We start from the raw sequence: 17,767 nt of genomic DNA on the forward strand, positions 1-17,767 counted from the left end.
CAGTCTTTGTTGCGGGCTCCCACACCAACTCTGAGCAGAGGGGTTGACCATAACAGGGAAGGAGGCTGCACTGAACAGGCCCAAAGCCACACACCATGCTGACTCCACAGTCGCAGCAATCTGAAGCGCAATCACCACATTTTCCACAAGAGAAATGCAAACAGACCTGCTCAGACCCCTGACTGCCTGCAGCTCAACCCTTTGCTGGCTCTCTTTGTAATGTCCTGCTGGTTTATAGGCAGGTAGATCTGCAAACAGGCAGGTAAGCCAATCAAACACACTACTGGCTGGACATGGGGACATGGAGTCTAGAGCTAACCGGCCTGACCATACAGTGGTCCTGTAGGGCTCCAGCCTCAGGTAAGGCCCAGTCTCTACCCTCTAACCTCCCAGGCTCCTGTGGTTCTGAAGGTGACAGGACCTGGTGACATTCCCGAGGGCAGGTACCCAAGCAGAGAGGTGCAGGACCGTAGTCTGTCACTGTCAGCAATGGTAAAGGCTCCTGGCCAGGTCAGGTCTTTTCTCCAAGCAAAGAGCACCTGAGGCTTCCTTTCCCTAGGTTCATAGCTGCCTGGTTAAGGCAGTTCCCACCTGGCCCCCTATGCACTAGTACACTGTAGAGGTCTTGCTACCGCACACAAGAGATCCAGCTGCTTGACTCTAGCCTCACTCAAAGCCATCTGTCCTACATTCTTCTGCCCTTGTTGAGGGGGAAGGATGGCCTTACAGCCCCTTGAGGAATGTAGAAAAAAGCCATGCTGCTGGCCATGGTGTCTACCCTAGATGCTGGGACAATGGAAGGAGCCTTGATGTTAGGACTCCAGAATATGGCTCTGTGTCACATGCAACAGGGCCATTTTCCTACCAGTGTGGACGGAAGGCCAGCACTGAAGCTCCCCTGGTCACTCCCTGGAGATGAGCCTCCTCCAGCCTCAGGCTCCACATCCCATGAAACCAGTCAGAGGTTCCCCCAGACATGATCCAGAGGCAAGGACAACGAATGCACAGATGTCTGAGTCAGAGCTGGAAGTGTGCTTTGTCATCTTGCAAGACTTACGTGGGTACCGGTGAGTGGGGAACCTCCAACTAGAGACACCAGGGTGGGCATGGGCCAAAGGCCAGAGCCCATGTGATGGGGGAACTTTGTGTGTACTGGATGGACTCTGGGGTGGCTGGGGGTTGGTCAGACGTAACTCCAGATGTGCCTGTGATGGTGTCTAGATAAAATGTGACAAAACATACATTCCTCCCCTGCCACTGGCCTTGCCCATGTGGAAGAATGAGTGTCACAGAAGGCCTCCCTTCTGGGTGACTGTGGGGCCAGGACTCCAGCCTCTTCTGCTCTAAGCCTTGCCGAGGCCCCCCAGGTCTCTCATAGAAGCTGCAGGTCTAGGACAGCTCAGCCAGAGACTGTATGCACTGAGTCTTTACAGCGAAACCCGGTGAGCACATCCTTTCACCTTCTCTGGGGAGTCCTGACTAACTGGCTAAGCCCTCACTCTGCCAGAAGGTGGCAGAGCTTTGTGTTTGCTGGAGTCTGTCTGTGCAGCGGAAACTTTTGTCACCAGCTTTCCAGGCTGCTGCAGAAAATAACCCCAGTGAATTCAAAGCTGAGATCCCAGGCATGAAATCCATAGCTCATTACACTAGCCTTAATTTCATCACGTGGACCAACAGGAAACACTGACTGGCACAGGCCACACAGCCCAGTGCAGAAGGAAATGATGGATTTCGAAAAGCACCCCGCACCCCACGGGCCCTCAACAGCGACAGGCTGTTCTCAGGCAGACTGGCAAGCACAGCCCGTCCCTGCTGTGCGCCAGGGCCCAGGCAAGCGCTCAGCTCTGTCTCCAGGCAACACAGCAGCCACCACCGCATAGAAAGATAACTTTGCAGTTATCTGTTGGCATAAAATCGTCTGTGCATCATCTCTTCACACATTTGAATCACCCAAAACAGATACCGAAACATACCCTCCCAGCCCAAAGCCTGACCTCTGCTGTGCATTTCCTACCAACAAGGGCACCTTCAACCCCAGAGAAGAGCACATTTCCACTGTTACCTCTCGGCCCCGTGGATAGAGTTCTTAGACGACATCTACTTCCAAATGATTCCATAGTAATCAGGGCTACCAGTCATGGGCAGGGCCTATGTTGGTTATAGGTTCTTTTAGCACCACTGTCCTGGGGATCCCTAAGGACTCTGATGTTATGTAGCTATTTCCTCCAAATTGAAACATTCTCTCCTATAGTAAGGAGGCAGGCTAATAAGATTCAGGAAGTAGTTTACTTACAACGCTCAAGAAGCTCCTGAAATTTACAGGACTCAGTAAATTCCTTTCCAAAGTTATATAAGATTAGTGATTGCTCAAGCTACCTATAAAATTTCCCCTTTATTTTTATTTTATGTATATGGGTGCTTTGCTTGCAACATATGTGTGTGTAGCACATGCATACAGTGTCTTCAGAGGCCAGAAGAAGGTGTCTGATCTCCTGGAATGAGAGTTAGAGATGGTTATGATCTGTCATGTGAGTATGGGAATTGGAGCTCAGAACCTCTAGAAGAGCAGCTAGTGCTCTTAACTGCTGAATCATTTCTCCAGCTCCCAAAGTTGTCTGTAATCTATGCAGAGAGCTCCAGGGATGCAGTTTTTATGAGTCCTCACCCCTGTTGGGTGAGCTTTTTAGTGGCCTAAGTGGTCACTCATGTTCCTGTAAATAAACACAACACACTCACTGGTTCACTAACGTAGACCTGAGTAGTCATTTTGTTGGTGTCTATCTGAACAGATGCTTGTTCATGTTCCCCAGGAAAAGGTACACAATACCTGAGCACACACATTAACACTGGCCTGCAACATGTGGAAAGTCGAGGAGCTGTCTTCTCCACCCTAACCTAGTGAAGGCTACAGACTCATTGGAGGCTTTATGAAGATGTTAGCTGGCTTTCTCAGAGAAGACAAAAAGACTGCTCATAGATGAAATGTGAATGGATTCAGCAAAAACGCGGAACTAGGAGCTGCAAAGATAGCCCCGGAGGCCGGAAGAGGCCGTCAGTTCCCCTGGAGCTGGAGTGACAGGTAGTTGTGAGTCACCTGCTGTGAACTAAACTTGAGTCCTCTGGAAGAGCCACAAGCACCCTTACCTGCTGAGCGCTCTCCCCAGCCCACATTTCCAGTTTAAGAACTAGTTTTTGGTTCTAGTATAAACAGCCCTCTATTTACCGCTGCACACCGTGGGAGCATCTGTGAAGGACATGCTCGTAGAGTGAGCTTCCCAGGTCAAAGTGGATGCAAGTTTCATATTGAATCAGTACCACTTTGTAGATTGAGTATCCAGCATCTGACCAATGGAAAATTCTGTGGTGGGGGCTCCTGTCTCCTCTGCAGGTCTCCCACAGAAGGCAGAGGACAAGCTTGGAGAGACACAGTACTAAACCCAATCTCCGTCTGCAAGACCTGCTCCAGGCCCTGCCTCTGAGTCCTTCCAACTGCCTTCAGCACCTGGTGCTAAGACACTGATGACTCACCCCAGGGCCACAATTTAGTATGCGAAGTATGGGAAATCTGCACATTACCATGAGGTGTCCACCTGGGGATTTGGGAAAATATATAATGGCATATTTTATGGAATGTAGTTTTTGAGAGTCAAAGAATTCAGGGCAGCTATTGTGGCCATACATTTTCAGGTTATTGGTTGCTAACTCTGTTCCCATGGCATGAGAATACTGTAGGTTTAGAAGTCAATGAACTTTTTCTTCTTTAAAAGACACAGCTACTGTGTGAATGATCTCCCAGGGACTCCCTTGAGGACACAGACTACTGGGACTGGAAGGCTGGGTCCCAGGTGCAACAGAGACACAGTGTCGCAGCACAGTCCCCCAGGGAAAGACTGGTGGGATTTCTACTTAGTGTAGGGTTATGAACACAACACAAGAAGTATGAAAAAGACCTGTCTCCTATGAGAACAGCACTTTACAACCAACAGATTCGAGGAGCTGAAAGCTCGTGGGCAGGTAGATGATGTGATTCTAACAAAGGCTATATGCAAACCCATGTATCCTTCCAGTCCCCACAGCAAGCATGGTTGTTCCTGGCCACCAGTGCAAAACCATGTCACATAGCCTTTTTCTGGGTGCCAGAACTGAGTCAACTGGTGTTTGTTGAACTCTGAGGCCAGTAGACAAGCCAACCTGGACAGAGTGCATGGCAGAACCTGAAACACCGGAGGACAAGGCGGCAGGCTTACCTTGAGTGTAACATAATTTTGCTTGGTTACCGAGAAACTGTCTGAGAATATGTCACCCCGTGTGGCAAAAGGAACTTGCAGTATGACAAGGTTACAGGCCCCGAGAAGGGATGCTGATCTGGTTACTCAGGTGGGCCTGACAAGATTCTAGGGTTTGTGCAGACAGAAGGCTGGGCCAATAAGAGAAGCTATGTGAAAGCAGTGGTCACAGTGATGCACCTCGGCAATGAAGGAACAAGAAGGCATGGCCTGAAGCTAGAAGGCAAGGGGCAGATCCAGCCGGCTCGGGAAGGGGTCAACTCTGCTCCACATTGGCTGCATGAATTATGAATTTCTACTCATCAGAGCTGTGCCCCACAGTAAGGCAGGCAGTTTGTGGCTTAGGGAACAAGTATACCGATTCCTGATGGAGCTCCCAGCCAGTGTAATCTGTGGTGCCCAGTTAATCTTATTTAACTCCCTCTCCCTACTAACCAGGCTTGGTATTATTAGCCTTATTGTTAACACGTTAGACTTGTGGACTCTGAGCCCTTACTAAGGTCTCATCAGCAGCTCCATCCACTTACAGTGAGTTCTGCCTGCTGACCCCTCAGACCTCTGCTCCTAGGTAGGATGGAGCAGGAGGGTAAGAGACCAAGGGCCAGCCATGGCCTCACAAACTTCTTAGGGCATACCCAGCAAACCAGACCTGCTCCTTAATGGGAGAGGGCAGCAGAGCTAAGCTTTAGGGGAGGTCTGGCAACCATGCATATTGTTGACCCAAGGATAACTCATCAAGGTACAGGTGGGGTTGCCATGACAACTGCCTTGGTGGAAACTCCTGTGCTGGGTTCTGGAGGCTATGGAGTCTGAATGTGGGTCCCAACTCTAACTCACACGAGGGTAACCTCACGGCCCTCAGATGCTCCCAGGAGGGCAAGTCTGTTACTCAGCATCACGGGCCTTTCCTGCTATATGTTTGGGCCCTGGACAAGTCTCTGACCTCATGTCCTGTGTCTGTCTGCAGCCCTCCAGCAGCACCCACCAGGACAAAGGGCCAGCCACGTAGGTAAATTCCTTGTGTTGTACATAGCCACCATGCCACCCAGCCTTATCTTATCTTCTCATACTGACATTGTGATCCCAGCAGATATCAGCTCCCCAAACCGTCCGCAGCCCCCAGAACCCACCACGATAGTCTCCATCTTCATGATAGTACCACACACGGAATGCAGGGTAATAGCTATTTGTTTTTGCAGCATCCCTCCCTCCCTCTTTCCCCCCTACTCCCCCCTTCCCTTCCTTCTTCCTCTTTCCTGGGCAGTGCTATGGACTTAACCTAGCACCCTGAATACGCTAGGCAAGTGTGCTACCACTGAGCTACACTCTCACCCTGGGTTTTCATGACGTTCTTCTTTCACCGCGTGTAACATCCTCATGTGCTATCCACTTGGTGATGGGTGACAGAATTTCTGTTGTTCTTAAGAAGGTGGGGGAGTTCTGGAGATGGGTGTGTAAAAGCCCCACACCTGTGAATGTGTGCAGCATCATGGCTGCAGGCTAGCATGTGGCAAGATGCTAGCACATGGCAAGTTTTATGTATGTTTTTCTAAAAATGAAGCAGCTGATGGGATACAAGGTCTTTTCCTCCTGAGAGATGGTCATGACATTGCCAATTATGTGGCCCCTAATGCATGCAGAGGACAGACATTCCCTAAGTGCTCCACGCTGAGTCCCACCTCTGGTCATTGCACACTAGAGATCCCAGAGGCCCCTTCTGTGCGGCTTCCGGATCAAGGTCTCCTAAGGTGTGTGACAGGACATGGTGAAGGGGGGTTAGGGCTTCTCACTGCCCACACCACACAAGCCTGAGAAAGCACTGTGGACCTAGAACCCCTTCACAGGTAGGCCTGACACAGTGTGTCAAAGCTGCTTTTCACAGGAACTAATGTTTCAATAGCCACCATGGAAAGTGCTGGCTGGCAAGAGAGTGAAATTCACACTCATGTTGTCCCAGTATGCTGAGCTTAGGGCCAGAGCCACAGGTTAGAGAAGTTATTCTAACCACACTGAAGCCATGGTTTTACTACGAGGGTGATCAGCAGCTATTAGGTTATGTTGAGCAGAGAGCAATTTTCCAGATGAGATATTGACGTTTCATGGCTTCCCCACATCCCAGGCAGTAGAGAGAAGAGATTTACCAAGCTGGCTCCAGTTGGACCACTGGAAGCTCTGTGGGTCCATTTTGTCCCTAACATGCCCGAGAGCAGACGTCCTTCAGACATATTCAGTAGAAGCATCTTTGTGCAGCTCTCTGCTGCCAAGAGCTTTCCAAAGAGACTGTGTGAGTCCACACTGTGAATAGACCTTGGCAGGATGCCTCTCTCCCAATAGGGGTCACCACTTTTTAATTGTAACTTGTTGTAGAATATTATTTTGACTATGTAAAGATGTGTTACATTTGTTTGCACTGCAGAATACTGCTTTAACTGTGTAAATGTGTGTTACTTTCTTAATGTTGTATTTGTTTAATGATGTAAGGATGCGTGCTTAAATATGTAAAGAAGTGTTGCATCTGTTTCACCTTGCCTGCCTAAGGCACCTGATTGGTCTGATAAAAAGCCAAATGACCCATAGCTAGGCAGAGAAATGATAGGCAGGGCTGGCAGGCAGAGAGAATAAATAGGAGGAGAAATCTAGGCTCAAAAAGAGAAGGAAGAGAAGGAGAGGAAGAAGGAGGAGGAGGAATGAGGGACACGCCCGGGACAAGAAGCCAGGCAGCCATCAGCCAGCTAGACATGAGAAACAGTGAGAGTAAGATACACAGAGGAAAGAAAAGTAAAAAAACCCCGAGGCAAAGGGTAGATAAAGATAAACAGGTTAATTTAAGTTAAAAGAGCTAGACAGAAATGTGCCTGAGCTAGGCTGAGCATTCAAAACTAATAATAAGTCTCTGTGTCATGATTTGGGAGCTGGTTGGTGGCCCCGACAGAAAAAGCCTGGTACAGAAAGTGAATTATGAAGCTGGTGCTTAGACGTGTACACTGTTGGGGGAACAGGGAGGTGAGTAATATATGGAGCTACTACTATGTAAAAATCCAACACTCTGAGTGCCTCTTCCCGCACCCCACCTCCACTGTGGAAGCTAGGCAAATGCTTTACTCCTGAGCCAAACTTCACGCCTCAAGGATCATCTTAGAAGCAGAACCAGAAACTCATGACCATTTAACATGACCTGAGGTGCTTCCAGCTTGGGACACCCAATAATGAAGCAAGCCAAATGAATTTCCTTACGTTTACGTTTAAGTTTAATATGCAGTCAGGGCTGCCTTGCTCTTGGCCAGTTTGGTTTCTCAGAATGAGTTATCCCATTAGGTGAGCACTGGGCGTGGCCAGGGACACTACAGGACGCCCAGGAGCGGCCTGAGAGCTCTGTCCAAGGAAGGGGTGTCAGTGTGCAGAAGCTGGGAGTGTCTGCTGAGGGAACAGAGGGAGCCTAGGGAAGGGGCTGGGAGGACTTGGAGAGCACTCAGCTAGATTCAAATGCAGAACGTTCTCTTCTGCAGGAATCCCAACATCTCCAAATAGACCCCAGTCTGCTACATAATGTCTTTTCCCTTTGTTTCCAGAACTTTCCATGATGACCAATGTGCACTAATGCTATTAAGTTGGTTTGTTTTGTTTTATCTCTTTTAGCCTGTTATGAGAACTGGATAACCAGAGGTAACAGATCTGTCCACATTTTGTGTACTGGTATTCTAGGATTGGTGGACAAGACAGCGAGAAAAGGAAAAGAAACAGATCGTTCAACAAGATCAGAGTTCTCATTTCTCCATAAAGGCCCTCTAACCCTGGGATGTCCAAGTTTGTAGCTCTCTAGACCAGTGGTTCTCAACGTGTGGGGCACGAACAACCCTTTCACAGGGGTCGAATATCAGATTCATAATAGTAGCAAAATTACAGTTATGAAATAGGAATGAAAAATATGGTATCACCACGACATGAGGGTGATCAGCACGACAAAGGGTCGTCAGCATCAGGAAGGTTGAGAACCGCTGTTCTAGACCCTTAAGATACTGGGTGTTTTTTAGCTGTACCTTGTCCAGACTTTGTAGGGACCCCTTACTGAACTGCTGGAGACACAGAGAAGCCTTCTGTCCTGAAACTGAATGTAGTTTGGAGTCCCATATATCAGCTCACTGTACCCTCACTCCTGACCACTCACCTGGCCTGGGGGGAAAAGGGCTATGGAGCCTGTAGCTCTAGCCAGGGCAGGGGGCATAGTGGACAACCAGGACTAGTAATCAGCAGGCACTCTCTGAATTTCTATATCCCACCTGGGTGCCAGATGTGGCCTTTTGTCCACACCTCCATGACCCTGGCTCCCCCTCTGTCCTGCCCTTGCCCTGAAGCCCATGCCCACACTTACCCGTTCCTCTTCTGCTCGTATGTCAGGCATGGTGCTTAGGCACAGGCCGACGGCTGTGACGGCCACGAAGGCCACGGAGACATAGGCGAAGAGCTTGCCTGCCAGCCCGGAGTGCGGGTTCTCCACCATATCGCGCAGGCACCGTCGGCCGCGCTCCAGCCGCCCGGTGCCCAGGGCTCGCACTGGGCTCCCCTGGGGCCCGCGACCCGGTGGCCCGGCGCACGCCTCGGCAGCCTCTTCCTCGCGACGGCGCAGGCGACGCAGGCAGCAGCGCTCCAGCCGCGCCTCGTCGATGCCCCAGTAGGCCAGCTCGTCGCGGAAGGCCAGGGCGCACGGGCCCCGCAGCAGCCTCAGCTTGCCGGCGCGCAGCAGCGCCACGATGGCGCGGAAAGCGCACGGGCTGCGGTCGAAGAAGAACTCGTCGCGGCTCACGTCGTAGTCGTCACACACGCGCAGCAGCTCGTCGTGGCCGCGGCAGGCTCGCAGGCGTTCGAGGCGTGCCAGGGGACAGCGGGCCAGCGCGGCCCAGGCCAGCCGCACCCGGCAACCCCCGACGTTGATAATGACGTGCCGCGCCCGGGCCGCTCGACCGCCTCGGCTCCCCCGGCCTGTACTGCCATGCTCCGGGCCGGGGGCCTCCGGGTGCCCCGGGAGCCGGGCCATGGCCCCATATGCCGGGTGGCTGCGATCAGAAGACTGGGCCTGCAAGAGGAATCCGAGTGTTAGGACTGCGGGCGGCAGGATCCAGGGTTTGGGGGACCAGGAGCTTCCTATCCCAGGTCCATCTCTAACTCTGGCACAGTTGCAGGCTCCACCTTCCAGACTTGAGATTCCCCCAAACTTTCCAGAGGACGCTGTAAAATGGACATGTTACCTTACTTCATCTTCTAGAGAGCAGGAACATATAAAAATTTCTCAGGCAAGGAGGGGTCGTGGGTGGAAATGGTTTACGAAACCCTAGACTCTAAACAGAGTTTGTGGAATGTATCTGGTAGCATAAGCTTTTTACAAACCCATGTCTGGTCTGCCCTGAGCTGGTCAGTATTAAAAAGCAAGCATCTACCCCACCCTTCAACAAAGAAGGAAAATGGGGGGGGGCTTGCTATAAATTAGAAACAGACTTATGAAATTCCAGCAAACGCGCCGCGGGTACACTGCTCTGGACCGGATTTAAAGGAACCAATTATAAAAAAGACGTTGAAAGCCAAATGAGAAACACTGAGCACAACGTAGGAAGGAAACGAAAATGTAAAGATATGATAATTGGATATGAAAAACCAGGGCAGTTTTTCTTAGAGGTCCTGCCTGCACATTCACAGACGAGGAGGGGTCTAGGATACCGGTGGTCCCAGAGGAAACTGACCACGTCTCAAAGTGGTTTGCATCGCACCGGGCCTCGCTACGCTTTATGCATCTTTGACACCTCCGTGTGCTCTGCTCCGTAGCCCGCTCAGCTTGGAACACAGCTTCCAGGTAATTTTGCTGCACAGCTGGGGTGGAGAACCACAGATCAATCAAGAGAGATGGAAACCCACAGCGCTTGATTTTGCAGCCAGCCTTGGTTTCTAAGTCAGAGGAACTGTTTGGTATCCACAGAAATTCCTCAGATGGTCAGTGAGCCTTCTAGGTTTCTATGCCAACTGTTTGGCATACACATTTTCCCCCCCTGCACTGGGCTCACTTTTCCTAGAGGATTCTATATAAAAGGGGGTGGAGGTGGGTACCATTACTAACATCCAAGACTTGGGCTGCATGGAGGATTCTACTCTTTTTCCCAGAGGTCTCCCCAGCCCCTCCAATTTTCTGTTTTCAGGGCTTCTTTGCTTCCTGGAATGGAGAGGCCAGAGGTTCAGCAGAGGCACTTAGGGCCATGGTAACAGCAGCAGGTGGATGGATGATAGGCAAGCAAGTCCCAGCTGGTTTGGGATGGAGCAACCTGCCATTGTGGACACCTCAGATGTCTGTTGGGAGACACCCCCCAATGTTCTCATAATGACAGACAGGGAGACAGACAAATGGTAACTGTCAGCACACATGCTAGGAAAGAATTTTCTTAGCCCAACATAGCATCCTATGTGACAAATACATCACACAATGGAGCACTCCAAAATCCATCCTTGGGGTGATGAGAAACAGGTAAAAACTTGCCCATCCAACTTTTGTGGAACTTTGGGACCAACCAAAAACTGTTAGTGACCATGAGGATCTTAAGGGAAAGCGACTGAATCTTAATAACAATGACCCTTTGCAGCAACTGGACTTACCCTGTGTCTACCCTACTTCATTTCGGGGAACTCACCCCACATCCATCCCTGAGCTCCAGGAATGCACCCCACGTCTACCCTCTGATCTCAGCCTGGGGGACTCACCCCACATCTACCCTCTGATCTCAGCCTGGGGGACTCACCCCACATCTACCCTCTGATCTCAGCCTGGGGGACTCACCCCACATCTACCCTCTGATCTCAGCCTGGGGGACTCACCCCACATCTACCCTCTGATCTCAGCTCGGAGGACTCATCTTGTTGAAGTCCTGCTCCTAGTTCAGAGAACTCACTTGGTCCACCCCATGCTTCCAGCTCACCGGTGTCCTCGCAAAGCACAGCCTGTACTACTGACGTCAGCACTGGTGCTGGAAGAACATACCTCACCAGGGGTCACCGTTCCCTTCAGCTCCTTCCAAGCTCTGGCCCAAAGGCTTTGCTGTTATCTCCCACACCAGAAATCTGCCTGGTGTCAATACAGCCAGCTTAAGACTGTGTCAAAGCCGTTCATAGGAGGATATTTCAGCTGTGACTGCCTGAGGCAATGGATTGCAATTGGAACAAGCCAGAGCTTTGGAGACAGGCTGGACATGAGGTGCTTGGGGAATAAGGAATTGGAAAATGCTTTGGGATTCAGGATGCCGCACATATGCCTGGGCTGTGTGTTTACTCAGTAAATATCAAAGAAGCCTCCAGTGCTTTCCAGGGCTGACCTTTAGGCACGGAAGCAGGTGAGCGGAAGAATTGTCCAGGCCGCCTGGCTGAGGGCTGGCAAGGCCCCAGCTCACACAGCCCATCTGCCAAAGCTGGATTTGCTTTTCTCTCTGTGAATCTCATGAAACAGAGACATTATGGGCAGGTATGACAAGGCAAGGCATATAGACTTTACAAAATCAATGTTTTAAATTATGGGCTGTGCAAACAAACACCAGTGACTATGACGAATCATTGAATGGGGATCTGATTTCCAGAACTGCCGCTTACACTGTTCAAAAGGTCCAGTTTTCCACAACAACACTTACCAAGAATATGAAGAATAAAGAAGAATGGCTGTCACACAGGAAGAAGACAAGTAAAATGAACCATCCCCAAGGAAACCTGTAATCAGCTTCATCAGATAAGATTAAATAAACGGAATTAAATATACTCAAGACATAGCCTAGGGAAATGATGCATGCCTGTAATTCCAATTTGCAAAACTGAGTTTAAGCCATGAGTTTGAGGCTAGTCTGGGCTACAAAGTAAGTTCCAGGTCCTCTTGGGCTACAGTGTGAGATCCTGTCTCAAAAACAAAAACAAATAAAAAACAAACAAACAAAAACCCAACAATCAAAAAAGTTAAAGGAAGCCATGCCGAAGATCCAAAGAATTACAAGAATGACTCTCCCAGCAGTACCAAGGAGACAGAAATTATAAAAAGGAAGCAAGAGCATACTGGAGCTGAAAAGTATAGTAATAAGATCAAAAGCTGTAGAACTGAGCAGGCCTCAGACAGCGTTACAGTGTTGCGGGATATTTGCACATTAGGTGAAGATACATTGCTGTGATTGGTTTAATAAAGAGCTGAACGGCCAACAGCTAGGCAGGAGGTAGAGAATAGGCAGAGAGAGAGAGAGAGAGAGAGAGAGAGAGAGAGAGAGAGAGAGAGAGAGAGAGGAAGTAGGAGATAAATTGAGGTGTGCAATATACCACCTAGACAGGGATTGAGTGGGAAACACAAAATAAGAGATAAAAGCCATGGTAGAATGTAGAGTAATAAAAATATGCGTTAACTTAAGTTATAAGAGCTAGTGGGACAAGCCTAAGCTAAGGCTGAGCATTCATAATTAATAATGAGTCTCCGTGTCATTATTTGTGAGCTGGTGGCCCAGAGGAAAGTCCAATTACATCACAGGATGAAGACTAGTCCTACGAGAGCATCCCCTTAAGAGGCACAGAGGTGGAACTGAAGAGTGGGAAGCAGGCTGCCTGCAGGAAGCCAACTGCCTCGGGCTAGAGGCATCCCAAAAGGAGAGGAAAGAGGGAAAAGGTGAAGAGAATGCTTGAAAAAAACAATGCTTAAAAAAAATCCCCGGTCAGGCATGTTGGCCCATGCCTTTAATCCCAGCACTCGGGAGGTAGAGGCAGGCAGATCTCTGTGAGTTCGAGGCCAGCCTGGTCTACAAAGCAAGTTCCAGGACAGCCAGGGCTGTTACACAGAGAAACCGTGCCTCGAAAAACCAAAATAAGTAAATATAAATAAATAAATAAAATCCCCAAATCTGAGAGTCGGCTTTCTTATAGGATGCAGACCCCTAAGAGGCTACCTATGATCCAGTAGATGTCCCTACACCCATGTGCATACAGGCAGTACTAAGTGGACATGTTGGGTTAAAAAAAAAAAGAACACACGAAGGAGGGGGGCAGTGGTAGTTGGGATAGAGGAGGAACCAGAGGGAGGGAATGGGGGGTGGTGGCCATGATCAAAACACATTATATGTTTATGAAATTCTCAGACTATAAAATATCCCCACATTTGATGAAAACCATTATTCTGTGCATCAAGAAACTTGAAGCCAGATAAATCCAGAGATCCATAGTGGCCCAGCTCACACGAACTCTCTAAAGACAGGATACAAGAGTGTTTTGAAAGCAGCGAGGGGGTCACTTGTTATTCATCCAAAGGGATCTTCATGAGGGCCAGCTGTCAGGGTTCTACCAGATGCCTTGAGGCCACCAGGTGCAGGGATGGCACACAGCACACAGAGATGCCACCTGGTTTAGTTATAACCAAACAGGAGGTGTGGAAGAAGCTCCATGTACAAGCTACACTGTGATGGCTGCAGAGCACTGTTTACGTATTTTAAAAACACTGACCTGCATACTTCAAAATGATGAAACTAGTAAGTACAATTCTACGTGATTTTATGTCACACAGAATTTATTTGGAAAGCATGCAAGGTGAGGAGCTCCGGGTGAAGTCCAGGACTGTGCACGTGCATTTGCACGTAAGATTGAGGGCTGAGTTCAGTCCCCAGCACTCATGGAAGAAGCCAGAGGTAGAGTGATGCGTGCTTTTAACCCCAGGTCTGAGAAGGTAGAGACAGGTGGGTCTTTGGGGCTCACTGGAGCCAGCCTAGATGAACTGGTGATCCCTAGGTCCCAGTAAAAGATCCTGTCTCAAAACCAAGGTGGACAGCTCTTGAAGAATGACATGTGGGTGCTGTGGAATGTGTATGCTGTGAATATGTGTTGCTCTGACTGGTTGATAAATAAAGCTGCATTGGCCTATGGCAGGGCAGGATAAGGTGAGGCAGTACATTCCAACTAGAGAGAGATGAGAAGAAAGGAAGAGCAGGGAGATGCTATGAGCTGCTACCAGAAACAAGTTGTGAAAGTACCAGTAAGCCACGAAGCCACATGGCAACGCATAGATTAATAGAAATGAGCTGAGTTAAGTTGTAAGAGCTAGCTATTGAGAAGCCTGCACCATTAGGCCACACAGTTTGTAAGTAATATGAGCCTCTGTGTGTTTACTTGGGTCCAAGTGGCTGCAGGACTGGGTGGGACACAGAAAAACTTTCGATTACACCTGGGGTCGACCTCTGTCCTCCACACATATGTATACGTAGTGCAATGCACAAAACCGCATACACTTATACACCAAACAGATGGTAAAACCAAATGCCAGTGAAGATGTGGAAATACTAGAATGTCAAACGTGGTGGGGAAACAATAGCACTGTTTCCCCACAGCAAACAGTTGGCAGTGTCCTCCAGACCAGGCGGAGTCCCCTCACCACATGACTCAGTGATCACCTCCTACGTGAGTATCCGAGAGAAACAAAAACATACATCCAAACGAAAAGGTGTACATACATGCTTATAGCAGTGTTCAAAATAGCCAAAGAATGAACATAACCCAAATTCCACCAACTGCTGACTACATAAACAGAAGCTGGCACGTCCGTACATGGAAATATTATGGAGACAGAAGCCATGAAGTACTACTACCACATGGACAAAACCTGAACATGCTACGCCACATGTAAAAGGTCATATAGAATGAACCCGCTGATATGACATGGGTAACTTCATTCACAGAGACTGAACGTTGATGGCTGCCCAGTGTGGAGGGGTAATGGAGCACAAGCATTTAGTAGGTGCAGGGTTCCCGCTGGTACAACCTGACAATGACCTGAAACCACACAGTGGTGATGATTCTAAAGCAATGTTATTGTATTTTTGAAAGCCTACCAAATTAAATACTTTAAAATGATTAAAATGGTAAGTACAATGCTATGTGATTTTTATGTCGGTTGGAAAACATTCTGAGCGAGTAGGTCCAGGTGAAATCCACTGGAACAACAGTGTTTAGGCTCTGAAAATCACTGCCTTTGATGGTCTGAACTAAGGCCTTCCATCATTTTAACACTTCGTTTCCCTAAACACTGCCCAGGGAAGCACAAACCTTTCACTAGGACAACACAGGAACTGAAAGCATACATGTCCAAGTGGGTTCAGTGTGTGCTTCTGTGAATCCGCCAGGCCCGCGTGTGAGTCACCTGATGCATTCCAGAAAAAGTGGCAGGAGGCGGGAAGGGTGCTGAGGGGAGGCTGACAAAGTGTGGTCCACACACTACAACGTTTCATCTGGATTGTCAACTTGATGGGTGTAGAACGATACAGGAGTCACACTCTATGTATGCCTGTGTGGGAGTTCCCAGAGGGGTTTCACTGAGGTGGGAACACCCACCCTGAAGGTGAGCAGCAGCATCCCACAGGCTGGCATCTCAAACCGAGGACCAAGGAGAATGCCCAAAACAGACCCAGCATTCATCTCTCTCTGCTTCCTGACTGTGGAGGCCATGTGCGGTGGTTTGAATGAGAATGGCCTCCATAGGCTTATAGATTTGAATACTTGGTCACGGGGGTAGCACTACTTGAAAGGATTAGGAGGTGTGGTGTCATGGTGTTTCGGGATATTTGATCACACTGTGGACCTCAGGTTTGCATTTGCATTAATTACATAAAATCAACCTTGAGGAAGGAGGCCGAGTTAGCAGCTAGTTGACAGAAAGTAATCATAGAGAGTCAGAGGAGGGCTAGAAGATGGATGGAGTGATGCACAGGAAGTAGCAGAGAGGGGCTTTGAATGGTGTGATTTGTTTGTTTGTTTTGACAGAGCAGAAGGACGGTCTCTTTCGGGGACACAGGCAAAGAGAGAAGGTCAGCTAGTTGCTACTCAACCTCTCTGAGCTAGCAGGTTTTCACTGCAGCCTTAGAGTCTCGAGTCTTCTTAATGAATAGAACAGTAGGGATTTAATTAAATTACATTTAATTAAAACATATTTGGTGGCAGTGACAAAGCCGGTGCTTCAGGAATAGGATTCCTGCCGGGCTGTGGCATAAGCTGCCTGGCCCTTGCCAGAGAAGCAGGCCGGTGCCGAAATTGCTGGCTGAAACAGCAGAGGATTAAATCTCAGCCTTTGTGTCAACGGCAAAACAACAGTGTGGCCGTGTTGGAGGAAGTGTGTCACTGGGGGTGAGTTTTGAGGTTTCAAAAAGCCCATTCCGAGCCCAGAGTCTCTCTCTTTTGCTGCCCGCGGATCCAGATGTGGGGCTCCCAGCTCCTTCTCCAGCACCACGTCTGCCTGCACACCGCCACGCTCCCTGCTGTGGTGATAATGGACTAAGCTCCGAAACTGTAAGCCAGCCCCAGTTAAATGCTTTCTTTCATAGGCGTTGCTGGGGTCGTGGGGTCTCTTCACAGCAATAAGAGCACTGACTAAGACGTCATCAGAATTCTCACATTCCTGCCACTACACCTTCCCTGCCTCGACAAGCCATGCCCTCAAGCTGTGAGTCAAACTAAATCTTTCTCTCTCAAGTTGCTTTTGTCAAAGATTCTGTCACAGCAAAACAAACAAGCAAACAATGTGCCCATGCTTGACAGTAAGTTCTATGTGCCAATGAAGAATTAGGAAGCTTCTGCACATGAGAAATCACTTTAGTATGACTGGGTGGGGGAGGGAAAAGAAGGGGGACTTCCAGTGGTCTGTGCTGAGGGTGCTGTAACCTCCAAGAACTCAGTCCTTGGGACACTCAAGACCAACACCAAGTTCCTATCCCAGGATGTACTCATTTTTATCTCCCTGTGCCAGCCATAAGATGTCAAAGATCTCATACTGGCTTGTCCTACAAGGCAAGGATGGTGGCGTGCCAGAGAAGTCGAGAGCATAGCCAGGGGCTTCCCAGAGCAGGGCAGTGGCCCAGGACATTGAGGCAGCTGGAAGTGTTAGGGCTGGGCGGTCCTGATTTACTCAACAGCCATCTGCTGTGGAGACTTGACGCGGGTGTTCAGTTTGGAGACAAAGCTTATTAGTGAACAGGAAGATGAGCATGGGGAATGAATGGCAATGTCCTGATTTGTCCAGGAAGGGCAGCGTCTGGACCCAGCTCTCTGGTTTGCATGCAGCCCCGCCCATCTGCTGTGTCCTTGCGGAACTAATTTGTCCTAGGTTGCAGATAGGGCTCCCCGAAGGTACCACACCCATGTTCCTAACGCCTTGGCCATATGCCTCTGGCAAATGCACACCAGTGTCTCACCCTCCCTGCCAAGCCAAAAGCACTAGCCTTTCTGGAATCACACTCCCAGAGTTAAAGAACAAGCGCGGAAGTACTGCTGAGCTCTTCTGCCAAATCCTGTGGGGCTTGGGTTTGCAAGGCCCTGTGGAGCGCAGCTCATTCTCTCTACCTGCCAAAGTCAGAACTAGTCCACGCTTCTACCTGAGAAAGAGGGGAGATATCTGCGTGCTCCATGGGGACATCACAACCAGAGAGAGGCCCTGCCACTGCCTGCCTTCTGTC

At 49.4% G+C, this 17,767-nt stretch overlaps 1 protein-coding gene across 5 annotated transcripts in view; it reads right to left on the reverse strand.

The window, feature by feature from the left end:
* Nucleotides 1-17,767, reverse strand: part of Kcng2 (potassium voltage-gated channel modifier subfamily G member 2) — a 71,960-nt gene that overhangs the window by 18,216 nt on the left and 35,977 nt on the right. For all 5 annotated transcript variants that reach the window (XM_015992696.3, XM_015992694.3, XM_015992695.3 and 2 more), the window contains exon 3: nt 8,656-9,357. In XM_015992696.3, the coding sequence (XP_015848182.1) occupies nt 8,656-9,318 (663 nt within the window). In that variant the 5' untranslated portion in view covers nt 9,319-9,357. The remainder of the gene's footprint in view (nt 1-8,655; nt 9,358-17,767) is intronic.

This window comes from Peromyscus maniculatus, chromosome 19 (genome assembly GCF_049852395.1).
Source record: "Peromyscus maniculatus bairdii isolate BWxNUB_F1_BW_parent chromosome 19, HU_Pman_BW_mat_3.1, whole genome shotgun sequence".
Lineage (NCBI taxonomy): Eukaryota > Metazoa > Chordata > Mammalia > Rodentia > Cricetidae > Peromyscus > Peromyscus maniculatus.